The following is a 21,456-nucleotide window of genomic DNA, read 5'->3' on the forward strand; positions in this document are numbered from 1 at the left end:
TTTTCCCCTTCTAATTTCACTTAGATATTCAACCACTCTGCTCCTCTTTTTATTTCAAAATTCAAGGTAGTATATGTGCTCTTGGATATCTAGTAGGTTTTYCTGTTTCTCTCTAATATTCCTGACATTTATATTTAGGTTATCTCAAATATTTACTTCTAACTTTTTATCACTCTTCTTACTGTTGCTTCTCACTATTGCTTCTTCTGATTTTCCCCATTTCCTGGCTTGAAACTAGTCTTGTTAGATGGACAAATCCATATGGGAAGAATGGGAATTTTCTTCCTATTCTTTCCCAGAGGGCATCATTTCCTCCTACAACTTGCAGAGCCCYATTCACTGACACCAGCGTTCTTTTCTCAGCACCATCTGTGCAGCTGCCTGCCCACTTACAGCATCTCACCATGGTTATTAAGCAGTTCTGTGCTGTTGGCATCCCCCTAAAGAAAATTTTTCACCTTTTGTCTTGCAATATAATGTGACATGCAAAACCAGTCCATTCTCCATAGTATAAACACTAGACAAAATATCTAAAAATATGTTAAAAACAGTTATTTCATATCTCTTTTTGATATCTTCATGAGAGGTTTCCTCTCTCCATCTGAACATTCCTCTTAGATACATCATGAGAAGGAAGTAGGTCTCTCAATAATTCATGTTTGCCATTACTTCCGATCAACTAGAGTCAAACTTACTAGAAGCAATGTGCCAGCAYGTTCTACAATCAAATCAAAGTTCTAGAAATCGTGATTAAAGGTTTAGTCTCCAATCCTTGAAATCCACTTCAGACCTAACCTCTTGATTAGAGTTCTTTAATTTCCTTTCTCCTCAAAAACTTCCTAGTTACATTCTGAGGTCATATAGCTTCATAAAAAGTGACACAAGGAGATAGGTATTCTTTTGGAATGCTGTGCATAGAAACAAAATATGGTTAGGTTTTAGGAAGGTAGAAAATGACTGGAAATCCAGGAACTAAACTAAATATTTACAGTCATATGGGGAAAGCACAGTAGGAAGTAAACAGTAATATATAACATAATGTGACAATAACATAACATGAGTGAAAGAAGTTAGCAGGTTTCCAGTAGTGTAAGAGTCAGAGTTGAAGAGGGAAATTGTATAAACTAGTATTGTGAACAAATTATTTAAAATTCTTAGATAGCCTAAGAAATGATTATTATAATCTGAAATAAAAATTATGATAGCTGTACTTTCCATGGTAAAGCACTAGACAATTTGAGGCTGCAAATAAGATGCAAAAACTTGTTCTATCAATTCCATATAAACTTTTTATTGCCTTCTTGTGGACCATAGCCTTTTCTCTCCCAGAACCATTAAAAATAATGAGGCATTGAAGTTACCTGTTTTTTTGATTCTTCTGTGAAGTCTCCTGCTAACAATACTTCTATGGTGTAGGCTTTATTATGCCTTAAAGAAATCATCTGATTCCTGTGGCTTGAAGTCTTCATTAAAATACACATTTCTGGGTACCTTAAAATTATTAAATCAGCAATCCAAAATACTTCAGTAAGTAGCTTACTGCACATGATCTTTTAAAAGGTATTCTTCCTCAAAAAGTATAACTCAAAATCCTTCAGGCAGGTATCAGAGCACTATTATCAGTCTGCCATTCTCCTAGTATTTATTTTCAGCTTTTGCTTTCATGCTGAAATTTCTGGTGGGACATATAAGGCTTTAAGTRCAGGTCTTTCTCTCTTCTTCCTGTCCCAACAAACTTTAAGCTTCCTAAAGCTATTTTTTTCCTTCCCTACAAATTTTATATAGATGAAGAGTCCCTCACTAATCTCAGGGTTTCTCTGATACTAAGAGGTGCTGAGGACATTATTCCTAGTTTTCCCACTTGGATACAAAGAGCAGGGATTGTAGACCTACAAATTCAAATGGGAACTGTATTTTGAATATGTATATTATGAAACTAAGGTTCAAGCATATTCTTAATATTCTTATCATTGAAAATTTTCTTTGTAAATTTAAAAAATCTCACTCATTCCACTTCAAAGAAAAAAAATTGCCAGAGATATATAATGTGCATAACTGCTCCTTTTTTAATGGCCCAAGAACTTTGGCTGTAATAAGGAAAAAAAATCCTGTATTTTTACCTCTTTTGGAAAGATTCCATTTGATAGTGAATCCTCATTGAGCCAGCAATATCCACATCTGAATAGACAGACTCCTGTCTGTCTTACATATTTCAGCATGGATCGTTTTATGTTTTAACATTGTATATGAAGTTTGAATTTTCTATTTGCGTAGTAACAAATTCATTCCTCTTTTTAAAAAGAAATTGGTTTTGTCATCAATACACGTGTTGTCATATATGCATAAACTTATTTTTATTTTCTGATTTATTTAAAATAAAATTAATGGAGACATTCATTATTAACTTCCACAAGCAAAATTATATGAAGCAATTCAACTTTATTAGAAAGTTTAAAGATACCTTTCTATATCTACCATTCTATTCTCTAATATGCCCTTAATTTCAAGGGTAGATATAGATTTATGTTTAATATAAAACAGAGCACACTGAAAGAACAGGTTGGTAGCTGTGATAACATTCAGATACACAGAATATGTGCACATTTTGATGTTTGTGAATTACACACTAACAACCAGCTAGACTATGTGGAGATGGATTAGTGATCAGCATACAGATCATGGCATGTATCAAAATAATTGCAGTTTATCGGAATATTGAATATTTTGCAATTAAATCAGCYGCACATGATTTATTTTGAATGAGAAAAAATTGAACTTTGGCATGGAAGATATTACCGTTATCAATAATTCATAATTGCAATACAAATCGCTTTCCTTTATGGCCATTACAATTAAAAGATTTTCATTAACACAAGAAGTTTATTTTAAAATTACGAATACATTTTTTATGTTGACTTTTTTATTAGGTTTTATACTAAAAAATGTATTTATTGACATTGTAATGGACTTGATTACTTCGGATCTTGGAACAGATTACCTTCCTGATGAGTGGATGAATTTAACACTTTCACATGTAAGTTAACACCTTTTTCTCATTTCAATTGACGTATTGGTATGTGCAGGAAATGCAGCCTTGTCCTTACCATGAAAAAGCCAAGAGCATAAAGATTATAGGGCATTATCATTTTTTTCTTACAGTTTTTCAGTTTCCCTGGAGAAAGATTCTGGAAGCAACCATACCAGGAATTAAATGCTTATATTCGCACTATGTTTATTTATGATTTTCAAATTGTATCAGCTCCTCAGATACCACTGAAAATTCAGTTCCAGGACTTGAAAGAAAACTATTCATGTTCTTTGTTCCAAGATATGAGAATAAAAACTGCAGCTGTATGACATTAGACTTACTTATCCAAGATTTTCAGATTTAAGAACATGAAAAATTTTAATTTAATATTTGTGAGACTTTCGTCACTGAATTCTCTGACTAATTTTACTTTCAGATGTTGCTGCTAAGCCTATGGGATGAAAAGGCTTACTAGTTTCGGCATAGTTTGGTAAATCTTTCTGACAGTAAGACATGGTTCATATTAAGATTTTAATTGGAATTTACATGATACAGGCAGCTTTATTCAGATATTCTTCACCCAAATAAATTTCATGAGCAAGCAATTTTAAAGTTGCTGAGTAATATATTTCAACTGAATTCAGAAACACTTAGCCTCAGCTGTCATAATCAGTATATAAATATACATTTTTAGCAAAGGAGATTAATTATTTGGGGAAAAATATGATTCATTCAATTTGTTAATAGAGCACATGCATATATCCCATGTTCATTACWCTTTAAGAACCCTTAGTACTTAAAAGTACTCTGGAACTCCAGTCTGAAGCAAACCAAGCAAAAACCTTGAGAAGAAAATCAGGATGTGGAACAGAAGATAGTATAGAGGTACCTAGCAGGCATTCACTCTACCTACCCTACCTAGCAATAGCTCAATTTGTCCTCACCCTCCACTCTGATATCCACATGCTACATCCTCGGTGGTAGAAAGACATGCACGACAAGCTGCAAAGCAGCTTTTCTGTTGTTTTTTTGTGCACTGAAAGTAATGTGGGAGCAGAGAGAAGCCACAAGRTGTAACACCTGTAAAAGCAAAACAACGCCAACTACACTGCTAAATTGTCTGTTCAGTTCACAGTACCGTCCTAGACAGTGTCTGAGCATGATGCATGGATTAGCCTGTGTTAAGGACTGTGTCTCTCATAGGCAATTTGGATAGAGCCATGCTGGTTAGACAGTAAGGGTATTTATTTAGATGTACATGCCAGGTGGCCTCAGTCTCTGGCTTAATTTAGTAGTACAGAGATTGCCATGCATTTTGAATGAGAGCAGAGTCCAGATCTTAATTTGTAATGATTAAGATGCCTTCTCTCAGGTCTCAGATTCCTAGAAGCAAAGGGCTTTTATGTCTACTGTGTAGAGGGAAAAAGGTAAAAGGATTGTTATTTTATGTGTTTGTGTTGAGGGAGTGTTTCAAGGTTTTTGGGTGGGCTGCAGATGCTTCTGATAAGATGACATGGGGCACAAGCATTGGAGGGCACTGAGAAAAAGATCAGTGTTTTTGCCAACCAAAAGCCTTCATTTACAATGTGGAATTGTAAATTCACTGTAAGCTGTAAGTTTCGTAATTTAATTCTTCAGTGTAGCTGCATTGTGTGGACAAAGAAGAAACAGGAACTGACAATTGCATTTGACAATATTTATTATTTTATTTTTATAGTTACAAAATCTGGCAACTGCATTAGGAGCAAACTCAGAACTTATTGACTGGCACAGATTCTTGCTAGCAGCAGCACAGCCTTGGCCAGTGCCGTCTGTGACACAGCTTCTCAAAACTCTACATAGCTTCAAGCGTGTTGATGAAACTGGATCAGGCTTTGTTACACAGGAATACTATACACAGGTTATACTGCTTTTGTCTTTTCAATTATATTCTTCTGATAGTCTCTTTGAGTTGAATGATGTATTGTTGGATTTATTCACATTTGGAAACTCAGCCTGGATTTTAAAGGTTTCACTTCTTGAAGAATATTTATGTGAAAATTTTCTTCAGGAAACTGAGGGCAGGACCCAATATCTATCTTATACATATATATTAGTAACAAAAATCGGGCTACTTAGGCTTACTTTTTAGTTCCATTTATTACTTTCCCCAGAAATTTGTTTCTAGTGAAAATCCCCCGTTATAAAGAAACTATTCTGTGATCAGTTTGACTATTGTTAACTCATTTGATACTATATGAGACAAAACCAGAAACAATTATTCTACTTGGTTTTGCCACCTCTACTTTGATTAAATATCTCTAGATTTTTTCCACTAAAGACTTTTGCAAACGAAGACTGTTTTTCAGACTTTGATATATGAAAAATTATAAAATTCCTTGACCAATTCTTTTCTTTAAAGAAAGCTTCTATTTAAATTTTTGCATTGCATAGTTTAGCAAAGTTGATCAGGAAACACAGTGCATGAAAAAGTATTAAAAATATTTTTGTTCTTTTAGCAAAATTCTCCTAATTCTGCTCAATAAATTTTCACTTGGTCTCTTAATCATAATTTGGATGAATGTTGCTTCACTTTTTTATTGTGTGCTAGCCTCTGTATGCATATAAAGCTCTACAATTCCATCAGGTAGGATTTGTTTGGTAATACTAAAATAATTTTCAGAATGTTTTAAGTAAATTTTACAGAACCTTTATTGAAGTTGGTTTTCAAATGTCCTACGAGCAGTTTTCTGAAATAGTGGCTGTGTTTTTCCAGAGGACTATCAGTTTCAGAACTTCTTTGATTAACTTAAAACTTCTTGCAGCCTGCCCCACCACCCCAAACTTGAAAAGAAACAAATTCTGCAAAGCCAGAAAACCCACAAAATATGCAGGTCTACATGCCGCAGCTRTTTGTTTATTGTTGTGGTATGTTTTACTGAAGTGTGAGAGATTAAAAATATACTAACACTTTCAAGATATGCAGACGGTGAATGTGACTTTTTAACAGATGCTCGTTCAAAGCTAATTTTAACTCAGCAATTCAGTTACACACTTCAGGATTGCAACTGAGTCACATCCAGTCAACTGAAAGTAAATATGCAACTGTATATGCTCATTTCTATATAGACCTACCCCCCAGTAGTTCTTGCAGACTACCATGAAAGTGATTTCTCTTTGAACCTATAGAACCTAATGCAGTTGTTTAAAAACAGGAAAAGGATTAAAATGTTCATAAACACACAGGTAACTTTCCAGCYGAAGCTGCTTTTCCAGAATAGACCTATATAGATAGGCATATAATTTAGATGAAAGAGAATGTTACARGAATTTCCAGAGACTATCCCAAGCAACTCAGTTCAACAGGGTCTACAGTGCTCTGAAGATTTTKTTCTTGGACTGATTTATATTGAAAATCAAAGTCCTAATGTCCACCTATCCTTGTTTCACATTTGAGAACASATCACAATTTTCTTAACTTAAAATCCTCTTGAAAATCTGTGTATGCACTATGTATAAACTCTACAGTTCATGTTATTGAGAATGCTGTGTTTGGGGATTTTTGTATATGCAGTTAGGAGAAGAACAGGAATAGATTTTTTTTGGATTTGAATGAAAGTTAGTTTGCTGATTTCAGGATTATTGATGAGGAACATCTGAATTGTTTCTATTCCTTTTAGAGTAACTCATGGCAAATTTCAAGCTGTTTTATTTGTTCTGAGTACTTGCTTCATTTCCATCTTCTTCATTTCTTTCTTGCTAATGTAATCATTCATGGTCTGTGGAACATGATGCACTAGAGAGTTAATGAGTCAGTGCAATCCATAAAATTAAGACAAGAACAATAGCAGAGAATTACTAAACCTTCCAAAATATTTATACTGAAGAGGATTGCAGGGATAATGTGAAGTCTACTTYCTTGCAATTACTCTGCTCCATTTTCCTTGCTACCTTGCACAGAAAACAAAAGCAGAAAAAAATTTAAATTAGCTTTAACTAATTATTTTCCATTCTAAATTCATTTGGAACTTCCTGTTTTGTTGTATTTCATTGTTTTGCTTTTTAAAGGAAAATCAGCTTAATGCTGTATATTAAATGTGCACATTATAAAAATGGAGCTATAATGCAATGTTTTACATAATCAGGARTGTAACAATTCAACCAAAATGTGAGAAAAGGATATTGTTAATGAAATTTATATAACTTTGTCATAATAACATTTTAATTTAATGTCTATCTTGTCTATTCTGAAAGACTATTACATCTCTTATTAACATCTGTGAAGATATATGGAGATGTCCTGTATTATCATATGAATACAATAGGAAGTATAGTGAGAATTTTTAAAATGTTAATATCTTTCAATAAAAGTGGAAAGAAGCTTTATTCTCTATTTTATACTTAAACTTCCRTGCATTCAAAATGTCATGAAACTTTGATTCATTTACTTTATTTTACTATCTTAACAAGGAACAGTGACAAACAACATTCAGTGAGAGTAACAGGAAGACCCCTCGGCTGGGAATATGAGGTGCCCCAGCTGGCCCCTCTAGCGGCATCTATACTGGTTTGTACCAACCAGTGCAAGGCAACATCCGCAGGCAGTAGGACTCAATTGTCTATATTGTGCCACTCTTTGCTCAGTTCCTGGCATGGTTTAATGTGGACCGATTAGACTTTCACACAATGTTCAGGCAAGTGAGTTTTTCTATACACCATCTGGTGGTGGCCACTCTGTTTTAGAAGGTAAGAGGTGACTGATGTAGGACATTCACTGTTTGTTGGCCTTAGTATTGGAGAATGGTTTTGAGAATGTTTAATTTTCTAGTGTAGATGTAGCTCTGTAGCTACATCAGGACACTTAGCTTTGTAGCTGGAGCAGGCATGGATAGAAGTGCCATGTTGCTGGCCTTCATTATACTGAAGAGTGTTTGGATAGGTGCTTCCAAAATAACATTTAGGACAAAAGGTAGCAAAGGTTACCCCTAATAGGAAGAAACTAGAAAGCAGATAGAAACTGCATCATATTCTGCTTCTTGGTAGTGTAGGTTTACAAAATAGSTAGTTCATTTTCTCATTTTTCGAGAATATAAATTTAAAGTCATTTCTATCCCACTCCATTTTCAATAATTCCTAAAATGGCTGTTAAAATATCCAAGCAGCTATTTAATTATTCTGATATCTTTATGTATTAATAATAAATTCTAAATTTGAATAAATCCAGGAATTAATCTTACAGTGATCTATCTTTTCAATGATTATTGCACATAAAGATCAATTTATTTTAAGGGGTGAAAATTAATGGCTTTTTTTTTTGTCAGATTGATTTATGGTTTAAAGGAAATGAAGATCTAACTGTAACAGAAAGTCGCACAGAACCTTTGCCTTTCGATAGACTGGAACATCTCATAACGGTAACTTTAAAAACCGATTTTTTTGAAGAGTCCACTCGCTATTCTAAATTGAGAGATCCCATTAAAAAGGGTCTCGTTCCATAAACGCTGAAAAGTTTCAGGGGCTTTTGCGGTCAGGTGGTGCTTCAGAATATGATTTTCATATGTAAGAAACTCAGAGTTATGAATAATGTGGAAGCAGGCACAAGAATCTAGGAATTCAGTATTCTAAACCATAGTACAAAGACTTAATTATTCTTATTCTCCTATGAGCACCATTAATTTTGCTCCATAATGACAAGTTTTATTTAAAAAAAAAAAAAAAAAAAAAAAAAAGGAGGCAAATGATCCCTGTATCTAAACTAATAGTTAGGGTAGTCTCCTTGGAAGAGCAAGATGCAGGTGAGATCTGAGTTCAAGAAAATAAACTTCTATTTAGGAAAAACCTATTGAATTTACTTGACATAATATAAGATTGTATGAGTTTCTACTCATTCTGTGAAAGTCCTCAGTGTAGTAAAGAAAATATTACACTGTCCATTTCCCTCATTTTTTTTTGTTTTGATTCAACTGGATTTACAAATTCTCAACATATTTTAAAAGTTACTATAACWTTTCAGCTGTCACTACTTTATTTCACCCTCTTATCTACAGCCTTTGATTTGTATTTGATGAAATATCACTTGCAGAAATTAATTTACATTTTTGTGCTTTTATAGTTTTTCTACACTTTATTTGCTGATACCAGAAAAGATCCTGCTCTTCTCAACTACAATCAGATGCTCCTTTATTTTGCCTCTCATCCTGATCCTTCTGAAGGTGTTTACAGAGCCCTTAATGTTGCTGCTGGAACAYATATTCAAAGGAAAAAAGCTTTTCCTTCATGTGAGGTAAAATATCAAAGTGAAATGGGATCGGTATATATTGTAATAGTGCTACTCTTGCTTGCAAGTTATCAGTTGGTTAGCTGCAGTCCCCACAGACAGCCCCACTGGCCTCATGGGGCCTCTGCAAAGTCCCACTGACTTTGCTAATAGCACTCAGAAGCTTGCCTYCAAGAGTCTGAATAGTTTCTTGCTAAGTAATAACAAGAGTTTAAGATACTTCTTGGTAACTATGCCTTGTACAGTTGTACAGATGAAAGCAGGACATTCCTTGGCCCTATCCCAGATAAATAAATCCAATACCCAGGAATTAGACTGTAGTATGATTGTTGGTATTCCCATTTAAAGATATAAAAACTGACATTATTGCTGTTCTTACTTGCTTTTTCACTATGTATCTTGAGGTTAGTTAAAAGTATACACAGCTTTGTTAAATTTTCCAGTGTTTTATTTTGTCTGTAAATCAGAAGGGTTGATAAATGAATAATTAGCTTCATGTTTAGCTTCATTTAATTATTTTTAGAGCTCACTCCTCTAGATAATAAAATATTTCACTACATGGTCACAGCCACAGTGACTCAACATTTAAAATACTGTTATGCTCTCCAGAAACAATATAAAAAGGGAATTATTTTACCACGGTTTAATCCCCACATATACTCATAATTACATTTTATCACTTCAGTGACAAAATGCATTGTTGTACTCTGCTGTATCTGCTTTTATTTGACACAGCAAAGTTTTAGAGCAGGAACACAGATCTGAAATGAGGGCAGAATTAGCTCAAATGAATATATGAGGGGGTTAGTGGAAATGTGAAATTGTTCATGGGAGAGACTGAATAAGGCAAGATCATTTTCACATTTCACAGAGACAGCACAGAAGGGAGGAGACTGTGCTCCCAGGTAGAKAGAGTAGATTTGAACTTAGTCTCCCGTATTTCGGTGGATAGCTCTGTCAGGTCACTGGATATAAAGCAACACAACCTCTTCTCCTCCTTGGACTTTGGTTTGGTTTGGTCTGTTTGGTTGTCCCCAAACTCCCAACTTTTCTAAGACTGTAAATAACTGCGCTGGCATTGGCTCCTATCTACTTGTCAAAGACTTCTTAAGGCTGTGAGTCACAAGTAGAGGGAAACAGTTCCCTACAATCTGGAATTAGCAACATATTTGGGGGGAGGGGCTGCAGTTTATATTCCACCTATACTTAGTTTACCACTCAATGTATTGGCTGTGAATCTCTGCTCTATCTGATGTATCTTTATCCATGTATTATATAGAGAGTTTGTGTGCTTAATGCATCTTCAGGAGTCCTTTGGAAATCTAGAAATATCTAAGAGTTAGATACTAAGTGAACACGTTGCACATGTGGATTCTCTTTGACTTTATAGCTATCTTTTGTAAGTTAGTGCTCAGAGAATTGCAGGACYGATAAAACATCTTTTCGGTCTTTTCTTTCTTTTATGCCGTGTTCCATATGTGTGCTGTTTAAYAATAGTTTTAAATGTAGAAAGAAGAAAATGAATAATACAATGTTCCACTGAAGTCCATGAGAGTTTTAACCATTGGTTTCAACAGGGCCACCATTTCATGCAGGACGTTCAACAGCCACAAGGGGGCAAAGAATAATTAATGATTGGTATCATGTCATATTGAGTCAAGCTCCATCAAATAGGAGGGCTTAGATCCCTGAAGACACCCAAGGTGGTGTTCAGTGCCAAATTAAGACACCTAAACAGATGTCTACCTGTAGTTGTTTACATGTGACCTGAATCTCAAAGTTCCATTACAGATAGTGGGTATCTAATATATATTGTCAGTGGAATCTAAAGAGCTATTCAGCACATCTTAAATGAGCTTTGTAATAGCAGCTTAGATACCTAGCTTACAAGTAGGCACTTACACCATACCTAACTTAAAGCATCTTTTCTCTCTCTCTTATTCTCTGTTGATATTGTAATGACTTGTGATTGGTAGTTGCCTAAGGAAATACCTCTGAAACATTAATTTCTCAGTGGAACAYGGACTGAGAAAGTGTTAGCTCTACTAGTGTCAACATTATGGATATTTCAGGAATCTAACARTCAGTTCCTTCATTCTATATTACAGTAGATATTTTTGTGTGTGTTGATGATTTTTGTTTTGTAAGAATGAAACTTTGTAAATATAATCTACTGCTTCTTTATAAATGTCTAACTGAAGTAGATGACTTACTGACAAACTACTGATCCCTAAGTATTATATCTATACTTTATTTCCCTATGCTTTTTCTTATACTGACATACTGATAAATGAGGAACCTTTAATAGAAGAAGAAGATGAAAAAGAAATCTTGAATTACTCAGGTGAAGGAATAATTTCTGTGGCAACTCTACTTAAAGTGTTTCATAATGGAGGAAGTAAAGATGAAGATAAACATAGATTTAATAGCCTGCAGATAGAGGGCAGCTATGATATGGTAGGTTGGTTGATGCAAATAAGGTTCTGTACCTTACATTATATGTTACAGAAATATCTGCTGTAAGCTTTACTTTCCCCTAGATTTTTTAAAATACTTTAATGAATTGAATGGGYATTATTTTTTCTTAAAGCATTTTGTGAAAATATACAGAGAAATAGGCAGTGAAGATCTGACACCCATTCCAGTTGGATTCCTTTTGAAGCATCCTTTCATTCAAGACTTGATCAACAGCTATCAAGAATACAAACTTCCTGTAAGTATTGCTTTCTGAGACCAAGAAGTTTGTAAGTACACATATTTATTTTATCCTAGGAATGTAAATGTAATTAATTGAAATACTGTAAATTCACATTGTAGACACTATCTGGAGCGTAGCAGGTTGTAGTTGAGTGTATATAGAACATACCAGGTTGCAGATCAGTTGTGATTTATTTTCTATAAAAACTCCTTCCACCAGAGAGTGCAGTGCTTTCTGGCCCATTTTTTTATATCTCTCTTGTTGGCTTATAGCTATCTACAAGCCCTCTACTGCCATGTCACATACGGCATTGCCTTTCCCTCCGCCCATAGGAATGAGCCTGGCTGACTTATCTTCTCCCRTTTAGTAACAAGATCTTACTTCAGGACACTTTGGGATACATGATAGAACATGCTCCATGCCAGGCCAACCAGCCTGCAGAAAAAGGCATGCACACAAGTAGTACAGGTTCAGACATTCTCCTGTGCTATACTGAAGAGCTTCCCTGCTGCCTGCACCTAAATTTAAATGTGCATTAAAATAGTTTGCACATTAGGCAAGTTTGGGCAAGGTTTTTTAATCACACTCTGCATTTCTTAATTTGAACATGTTTTCCAGCCTCACTGAATTCTTTGTAGACCATAGCATTTCTTAAGCTAGCTCTGTGGTATATACATGATCTATTTCAGGGACTATTCTTTACATAAACACATTACTGACTTCATAACATTCAATGTACTGCAAGCTCCTCATGAAAGCCAAATACAATGCAAGCTGAACTAGAGTATAGACCTACTAGACAGTAACACTGAACTGGAGTGTAGACTAAGCATAGATATACTTTGCTACTTTCAAGGAGGAGGACTTCTTTTGAAAACCTTGTCACACTAAGCAATAGCTGAATATAAAGAGCATAGAATATATTCTTAATCAAAATTTCTAATCCCTCAGTACTCCTCTTGGTAGAAAATATTTTATGGAACTGAAAGAATAGATTATAGGATACATTTAAAGATTTATTAGCTGCTATAGAGAACAAAGCTTAAATGTATAAATCACCTGTGTTATTTGTGGCTGGTAGGTTATGTTCAAGGCAGCACTGTTGTCAAAATTTCCACGCCTTTTCTACCAAAGATATATAGGTATCTTCACAGTCAATTAATACATTTTCTACTATCTGGCAGATTGATTCGATGCCTGTGTCTCTTGACTTGGCAGTTAGATGATGCAGAGCTTCAGTTGTTATTTATTATCCTTAGACTTTCCTCTTGAGAAGGTTTATGCTGACAGTATCTCAGATATAGTTATTTTTGTACTTAAAGAAGAAAAGTTTATATTCCTTGACCGTATTGGTAAATATAGACTGATGTTTTATACATGAAATCAACACTTCACTGTCTTACTTTAAAATTCTGATTAAATGGGGAAGAGCTCAGACCACAAATTCTTACTCAACTTTGGATCAAATTATTATATTCAGCAACAAACAAGCACAGAGACCCAATGGTTACTGCTTTATGTAGGATTCTGGTCAAAAAAAAATGTGGTCCAAAAATATAGTTTTCTTTGCACAGTTCTTCAAAGAATTATATTTGATGAACAGGTAAACTTTTACTTTCTAAAACATTTCCAAATTAAGCAAACAATACTTTAAGCATCAGTTATTTTTTCTGAAATCCTCCTGTGACTATAAAAATCTTTATAAAAAATGAAATTCAACCACCATGCTGTTATTTTGAGATCTTTTACGAGATAAATTTAGCAACATAGGGTGTGGTTTCTAAGGTTAAAATGCTTCTACTACTGCTGTCATAAACAGTGGAAAATAAAACGTTTTGCGGAAAACTAAGGATGAAATATTTTGCTTAGGTTTTTAAAATTTAATTTGGGGCATTGAATTCCCTTGGCCTCTTGATGACCTCTTCAATGCTAATCAAAATAATCTGTGATAAGGAAATAACTGATGGGATATATGCTGACCTTTTGAAGGGAGTTTGCTGTTTTAGTTTATATACCAGTGGGCTGGCAACCACCTACATGATAATAACCATTTTGTTAGCCTCAGTACAAATGCCAAAAGATGAATAAGCATGGGGATTCTACTATTTTGTTTTCTGATCTTTTCTGTCCTAGTTAGAAGTCTTTTCAGTCCCGATAAGAACTGACAAGTGGTCTACCACTATTAACATATTCTTTCACTTATCAGATGAAATTCTCCTTTAGAATAGTTAGACTATACCTGTATGTGAGTGTGTCTTTATGTATGCACTCCATTACATTCTGAAATAAATTGCTTTTAAATACTTTTAATAATAACTGAGAGACAATATTTTTATTAGACCAGCTGATTCAGTTGGAAGAAGTAAGTAAATCTGCTTTCTTCCAATATATCACTTGGTCTAACAATGAATATTAAGGCCTTTTTTAAGGTTTGGTATTACTTCTTGTTGCATATCCTGCCTTATTTCTATCCTGAGACTGTCACAGATACAGCAATACAGTAACAGCAAGATATTTTAGTAACTCTGTTTTTTGAYTGTGATAAATCTAAATAAATAGTCTGCAACATATTCTACAACCCTTAATGCTTGCATTAATCATTTACTTTGAGTAGACTGCATTCTTATAATTACTGAGGATAACAAGCATAGTTTAATAACTAGCATTCAATTTGCTGACATCAAAACTGTTATACTGTTATACTGCTTTCAAATCCTGAATAGTCTTGTTGCCATTACTTAGTTCCTTTTTAAAAAACTCTTGTTTTAAAGAGAAGGATGTCAAAAAGATCACATTGTATTTCTATGTTTTGAATGCATATTAATTATATAGGCCTTTGCTTCAAGCTTGTCCCTTCTAAATTAATCATCATACTACTATTGCTGTTATTGTTGGTAGTTTTGTTAAACATTTCAGTAACATTACTCAGATATACTCATCCAAGTGGGAGTTCTACTGGGGTAGGACTCTTAATAAACCACAGTGAATATGCCTGTATCAAAGCATTTACTAGTAAACTGAGCAATTATTACATAATTTGTTTGTACTAACAGCAGCCATTTAGTATAACACAGCTCAACATGCTTTCAGAACTCCATGTATCATTTAACAGAGCAAAAAGGCTTTCTGTCACAGGGAGAGTTCATACAGATTCTGTTCAGTATGGATTATGAGGTGGAGCATATAGTTCATAGTCAATACTATACTTATATATGCTGTATATATAACACCTTGGGAAAAAAGCATTGCTGAATCACTATCTGCTCGTAGGCAGTAGCTGTGATACTTATGAAACTTGAGAAGCCTTTTTCATGTGGTGTTTTAAATGTCCCAGTATGCARGGGAAGGAAATTTTAATTCAATGCTTGATTCTGTGAAAGGGCATTTAAATACGTAGTCTAAGAGACGCCTGTGTTTGACTGCTCTCCATCATGTATTCCATCAAGGAAAGCATAAGAAATGCAAACATACATGGAAAATAGTGTCTTTCTTACACTGAAAATGATAACAATATTTCTTCATGTAACAGGAACATTAAATTTGTTTCATCAGATACAGAAATAGTAAATCCTTAGGGGGGCTATATTTTCAGCATTTTGGAGTTATTTGTCATTTTGGTTTCCTTTGAAAAACTGGTAGTTACACAAATTAAATCTGTCCAGAGGAAAATTTCTTTCAAATACTTCCCACATTCTTAAATGCTGTTCTGTCACCCTGCTGCATCAGATCATGATTTTAGATTATACCATTCTTACTTTTAGACTGATACTTAACATACACCTCTGTGGTATTGTTAGAACGTACATTTTCCACTTCCCACACACATGAACACAATGACACTATATATCGTTTGCTCCATAATGATTAACAGTAGTTTCCTTAAAATTCTTATATTTTACAAGAATATATACTTGTACTTTATATAGTACTTTAAAAGTTTCATAATAAAATTTATATGCCAAAAATGCGACAGTTTACTGAGATCATCATCTGCCTCATGTGATAGTGATAAGTACTGATAATRAATTTGCTGAACGCTTCATTTGCTAACATTTACTTTTGTCAAACCGGAATTGAAACTTCTTTTTCAGACTCAATGTACTGAAATAGGCCTCTTCTTTAAAGTCAAAGATGTTAACACTACTTTCTAAAACAAAGGACTGGTAAAATTAATCTTTTAACCTAGATCTTCACTATTCACTGAAATGCTCCTGATATTTTGCAAGGTATAAGAGGCATCATTAAATACAGGTAGCTTATGCTTCTGGAAAAAGGGTTGTATCTTCAAAATATGCATAGAGTATCCATGGGAATATGTATTTGAATTTAAATTCATTTATTTTATAAAGTCTCTGTGCCCTAGAATCTGCAAAAAAAAAAAAAAAAAGGTTTTCTAAGGGAAAAATGTAATTACTGGCAACTAATACTAGAAAATGTTAAAAAGTTATATTATTATTTATTTTTGTAGTAAATATTCATCACATTGTTTATTAAATTTCTTGTTCATCCTATCTTCATAATAGAAAGGATGGCTGAAGTTTGAAATAAAGAAGAATGTGTTAATACAAAACCATTGAAAATTAGCAAATCTAGTATTATAAAAAAATGCAGAACTGCAAAGAAATATAATGAATGTCAGCATGTATTATTACAAATGTTGCAGTTACTTTTTTTCTTTTATTTTCATTTCCTTGAAGTTTTGCTTTAGTTCAGTCTGAAATGAAGCATATTTTAAAGAGATTCTCTATTAAAGAATTTGRCTTTTTATGTTTTGCATGATATTTACTGATTTAAATGACAAAGCTTTAATGTCTTTCTGTACTGGTAAAGTTAAGCACATGCTTAAGATCTTTGCTTACTTACAGAATTGCATTTTGATACACTGCAGTTTCATAAATCCACTGAATGCAATGGCATTGCATGGACAACATGCAGACATAATCTCGGTGATATGAGTGAAGTAACAGTAACTCTTTTAGAATTTGCCATGAATTTTCTTTCTGCAATTGTCACTACATGTTTTCATCAATGCATTGAATGCATATAGTGCTTCAGCTCAATGACAGTGCAGGTTTTAGTGCTGCTTTGGAAGACATTTTATTTAACCTAGGAGAAGTATAATTTATAGTAATATATCTCCCCTGAAGTTGCAGTTTTGACCAAACTCTTCCAGCCACAAGTTAGGATGCTTACCCCATGGGAGACAGGGATTATTATTAAAAATTTGAAGATGGGTCAGGCTGCTGCATGAAATAATATTTTAATTGTCTTTTCATTTTCCTTTTCATAGGATTTTAAATTCATTCTCCAAAGAGCTGAACAAGCACAGTCAATTGATAGAGAAATCACAACACTTAAAGACATCAAAGTATGAAAAATTGTGATTGGTGAATATTAAAAAAATTTTTTAAGTTTGTAAGAAATGGATCTTAGATCTACAATCTTTCCTTCCATGGGAGAGAATTTTTCTTTTATGATTGGAAGAGTCAAATCCTGCAGTGATTACACATATTCTGTTACTTAAAATTAAAAAAAAAATAGAAAGAATATGGTTTATTAAGATCAAATAATCTGATATTTCTAAATAAAATGAAACTGGTTTCTGAACTTTAAATATAGTTGATAGTGTGTTTGTTAATAATTTCTATAGAATACTGCATGTCCCRTTCCTGTAGGTGAACTAAGATATCTAGTCAACTTTTGTTAACATGCATAGCATATGATAGAAATGATTTARTATTTTTAACATGTTACAGTTAATACTTAATGAAGTAAGAAAATGAAAGCATTGTTTTCTCTAAAATCAAGAGTAACTACAAAAGGACATGATGTACCTGAGAATGTAATACTCGTTAATAGCAGAGATGATGAATCTTTGTTATCTAACCTTTCGATTTCTAACCTTCCACTTACAGCACAATTCTGCTACCACCCACTACAAATCTGCACTCTCTTTCTCCAGTGCAGCACCATGCACAGCCCTAACGYGTGGGTAGCGTTGGATGATGCTTTCCAGCAGCCTCCCTTGCGTGGTGTTGCACAGAGCAGGCCCCAGAGAAGCAGTAAGGTAGGGGCTACCCTATTYGGGATTCCACCAATAATTCTGCACGTAATATTGGTGGTTGTTAGACTTTACAGTGAGGCTTCACACGGTTCTTTTGAGTAATCTACTAAAAGTCTTTTTTGAATCAGAGGAAACTATTACAGACACAAACTGGGGAGTTTCACGTAGAATAGGTATTTGTCTAAAAATCTCTATGGCACACGATGACACCTAGCGGCTGTTGCATTCTTTGGCAGATTGTGCAGAGTCTCCATGAAACACTCTCCTTATCTACTTGTGCAGAAGTCGTTGCCTCTTTTTCTCCGTCCAGTCTGACTGTCACTGACTCTCCTAACTGTTGTCCTGCAATATTTTTCACAGAAACTTTCTTGATAATAGAAAGTTTGTATCTCCCTGCAGTTTTATTCAACTTTTTCATTCTCTTGTGGCTAATGATAGCTAGCTATGAGATAGTGCAAACTGTATTTTTTCACAGTTTTTAAATAAAAATTTTAGACCACCATTTCTAAACAATTACTCTGGAATTCACCATTGAGGTATCTAATAACTCCTTAGTTTTTAGTGATTCACCATCTTCTGATCTACAGTATCAAGTGTTCTGAAGACTGGACACAGCAAATAGGTACTTGTGATTATCTGTACTCAGTATGTCATCTAYTTTGCAATCTAGCAAGTGCCCAAGTTGTTATCAAACACTGTGTTTTCTACATTGTCTTAGAAACATAATTAATGAGTAAATACTTCACAGATGTCTACTCATACCTGCACACTACTCTATCATTTGGGAAGGTTTTTTTCTGCATTTGGCAGTACCCTGGTAACAATCACATGGGACTTCTAAAGCTTCCCTTCTCAGGTTTGGTTCATCAAAGTACTCAATTGTATGGTGCTCTCTAAGAGTACGAATAGTCCCATTGAAGTCAGTACATTCATAGGGAACCAGAGACCTTTGCCCTTTCTGAAGTGCTCTGCACAGAATACTTTTACATTTTTTGATATATCTTTATTACTTTGTGGCCAAGTAGGCTTGACAAAGTATGACACCTTCATAGTATTTGCTAATGGTAGCGATAATATTTCTAATGAGATTTCTAAATAACCTGTATCAAAAAAAAAGTAATAGTAGCATTCCAAAAAGAGAAGCTGGCATTTCTTTTATAACTTCTTCTAGCATATATAACTTTTTCTTTTAATTGGCATTTCTCTTCTAACTTCTTCTGGCATATATAACTTCTTCTTATAACCGGCATAGTTATAGCTAGATCGTGAGTAATGGGCCTTCCTGTAAAATACATTCCATTTTTTGTCATGATAAATCAATAAACATTTTGTCCAATTGTTAGAACTTCCTGATATCAATGACAGTTTTGTTTCTTTGTTGATTTCAGACAATCAAATTCTGAAAGGAAAGTTGGTACTCCAGTGGTAGCATATCAAAGCATCTACATGTGATATACATATTTCAGAACAGAACCCAGTAAGCTTATCACTTCAGGCAAATAATGTTGTGTCTCTTCTCTCTACATATTTTGTGCTAACCACACAGGCACATTGTAGCTAAGTACTGTCTTAGAAACAGATGTAACCTTGTTGTGCCCCCGCAAACCATGCTAAAACCTCAACATCCTCGTTTTACTTATGACAACAGACTTTATGATGCATACATTCTGCCTTGTTACCAGAATCATTTCTTCTTATAGCATGGTACAGCTCAGTCAAAACTTCATTTTATTTCATCCAATATTTTTGAAACATTCCATCGTATTACTGCAACACTGTAGTTTATTTCTGTTCATGGGAAGAATATTACTTTGACAGAGCTCTATCTTTTGCATGTTTTGGAATCTTTACACTTTTGCTTTTGTTCCATATCTTGCTTCTTTCATAAAAGCCAGCTTTAATTATTAAGTGTTAAATCTGAATTTTATTTTTAATTTGCAGACTGAAGTTCTCCATGTGAAAATAAAATGGTCTTATTTTCAGAAAAGCATGTCTACTCTCTGTAAATCCCAAGGAGGTAAAAGGGAGTTTCAGCTGCTGGAAATCATAAATTGCAATTTCAAGTGAGGTTCTTGAAGGGTTACTTCTTTGTTTTACATTGTTTATATATTTTATCAATGGCCTGGAATAGAACATAAAATCATCACTGATAAAATTTGGAAAAAAGCACAGATTTTGGAGGAATGGTACATAATAAAAAGTGAACTGGATTGCATGGCGAAGTGTCAAACAGTGCACATGAAAACCAGTACATACTTATATATAGCCAAAGTAAAGGCATAATTCATAAACCGAAGTATGCAGGCCCTGACAATAACAACTTTTTTTTTTTTACTTTGAGTAACAGGTACTACTTGCTTGTAGTTTAATATCATAATGGATATTCAATTAATGTTGAATTCYCAGCCTGATGTTGGGGCCAAGAGGTACTGAAGACATCCTTGTATTTATGAAAGGAGGAATGCTGAGTAGCTTTGCATTCAGATTTGGAAGTGGAGTTACAGCTATACAGTGTTCAGTTTTTGTATCTATACTTCCAGCAGGAAGCTGTAAACTGAAAAGTGTTCAGAGAAGAACCACAAGAATGATTGGAAATCGTATCTTGTACCAGAAAATTCAAGGACTCAGTCCTTTTACCTGATCAGAGAAGTTAAAGAGGGTTCAGAATTCAGTCTCCAAAAATCCATGTAAAGCATCTTCATTCTAGTAGACAAAGACATAGTGAGATTCAATAGCTGAAGCCTTAGGCTTGAAAGTAAGGTGCATATTTTAACAGGGAGGGTGATTAACCATTGGAGCAACTTGCAAAATGTTGTAGCAAACTCTTCATCAGACAGCCTTATAAAAGATGGCTAATTTTCTAAATGCTRTCTCTGATGTACTGGAGCTAAGACAAGAAATAACTGCACTTTGGAGATTAAAATACATACTTAAAAACAAAAACTGAAAAATTAGGCCAGCTTTCAGTGAATTGTATGCAATGTGTTTGATCCTGTTTCCWCAGCTTACTCTCTTGTACTGTTCCATTTCCTCTATTTCTTAAGTTCATTTTCTTCAGATATTCTTCTGTATGCTGTATAGAAAATGCCTTGAATAGTCAGCCTTAGAAAAATATGCAAGAACATTTATATTCACAGCGAGTATTCTTAGCAGAATTAAAATGACATATATTCCATCCTTTCAAAAACCCCAGCAAACCAAAGCATACTGCTGAATTAGGGAATTTCCTGTGCTTTTATTGACTCACAGAGGCATTTCTCTGCCTAAATTCGGTTCAACATTTCATTCTGTAAATAATCCAGCCTACATACTAGCATATTTCAGGGCTGTGTTGCCTTTCTTCACATAGGAACCCCCTCCAGGTGCATCCCTTATGAACAGTCTGATACAGGAAGATTCAAAACTCTTTA

At 34.1% G+C, this 21,456-nt stretch overlaps 1 protein-coding gene across 1 annotated transcript in view; it reads left to right on the forward strand.

Moving 5' to 3' along the window:
• SPEF2 (sperm flagellar and cilia associated 2) overlaps positions 1-21,456 on the forward strand; it is a 90,947-nt gene that overhangs the window by 58,290 nt on the left and 11,201 nt on the right. Inside the window, exons 33-39 of the mRNA XM_085297694.1 lie at positions 2,928-3,034; positions 4,746-4,928; positions 7,652-7,705; positions 8,329-8,421; positions 9,120-9,290; positions 11,580-11,741; positions 11,875-11,997. Of these exons, the coding sequence (XP_085153820.1) occupies positions 2,928-3,034; positions 4,746-4,928; positions 7,652-7,705; positions 8,329-8,421; positions 9,120-9,290; positions 11,580-11,741; positions 11,875-11,997 (893 nt within the window). The remainder of the gene's footprint in view (positions 1-2,927; positions 3,035-4,745; positions 4,929-7,651; positions 7,706-8,328; positions 8,422-9,119; positions 9,291-11,579; positions 11,742-11,874; positions 11,998-21,456) is intronic.

This window comes from Rhea americana, unplaced genomic scaffold, assembly GCF_003343005.1.
Source record: "Rhea americana isolate MKP2758 unplaced genomic scaffold, rheAme1 scaffold_13, whole genome shotgun sequence".
Taxonomy (NCBI): Eukaryota; Metazoa; Chordata; class Aves; order Rheiformes; family Rheidae; genus Rhea; species Rhea americana.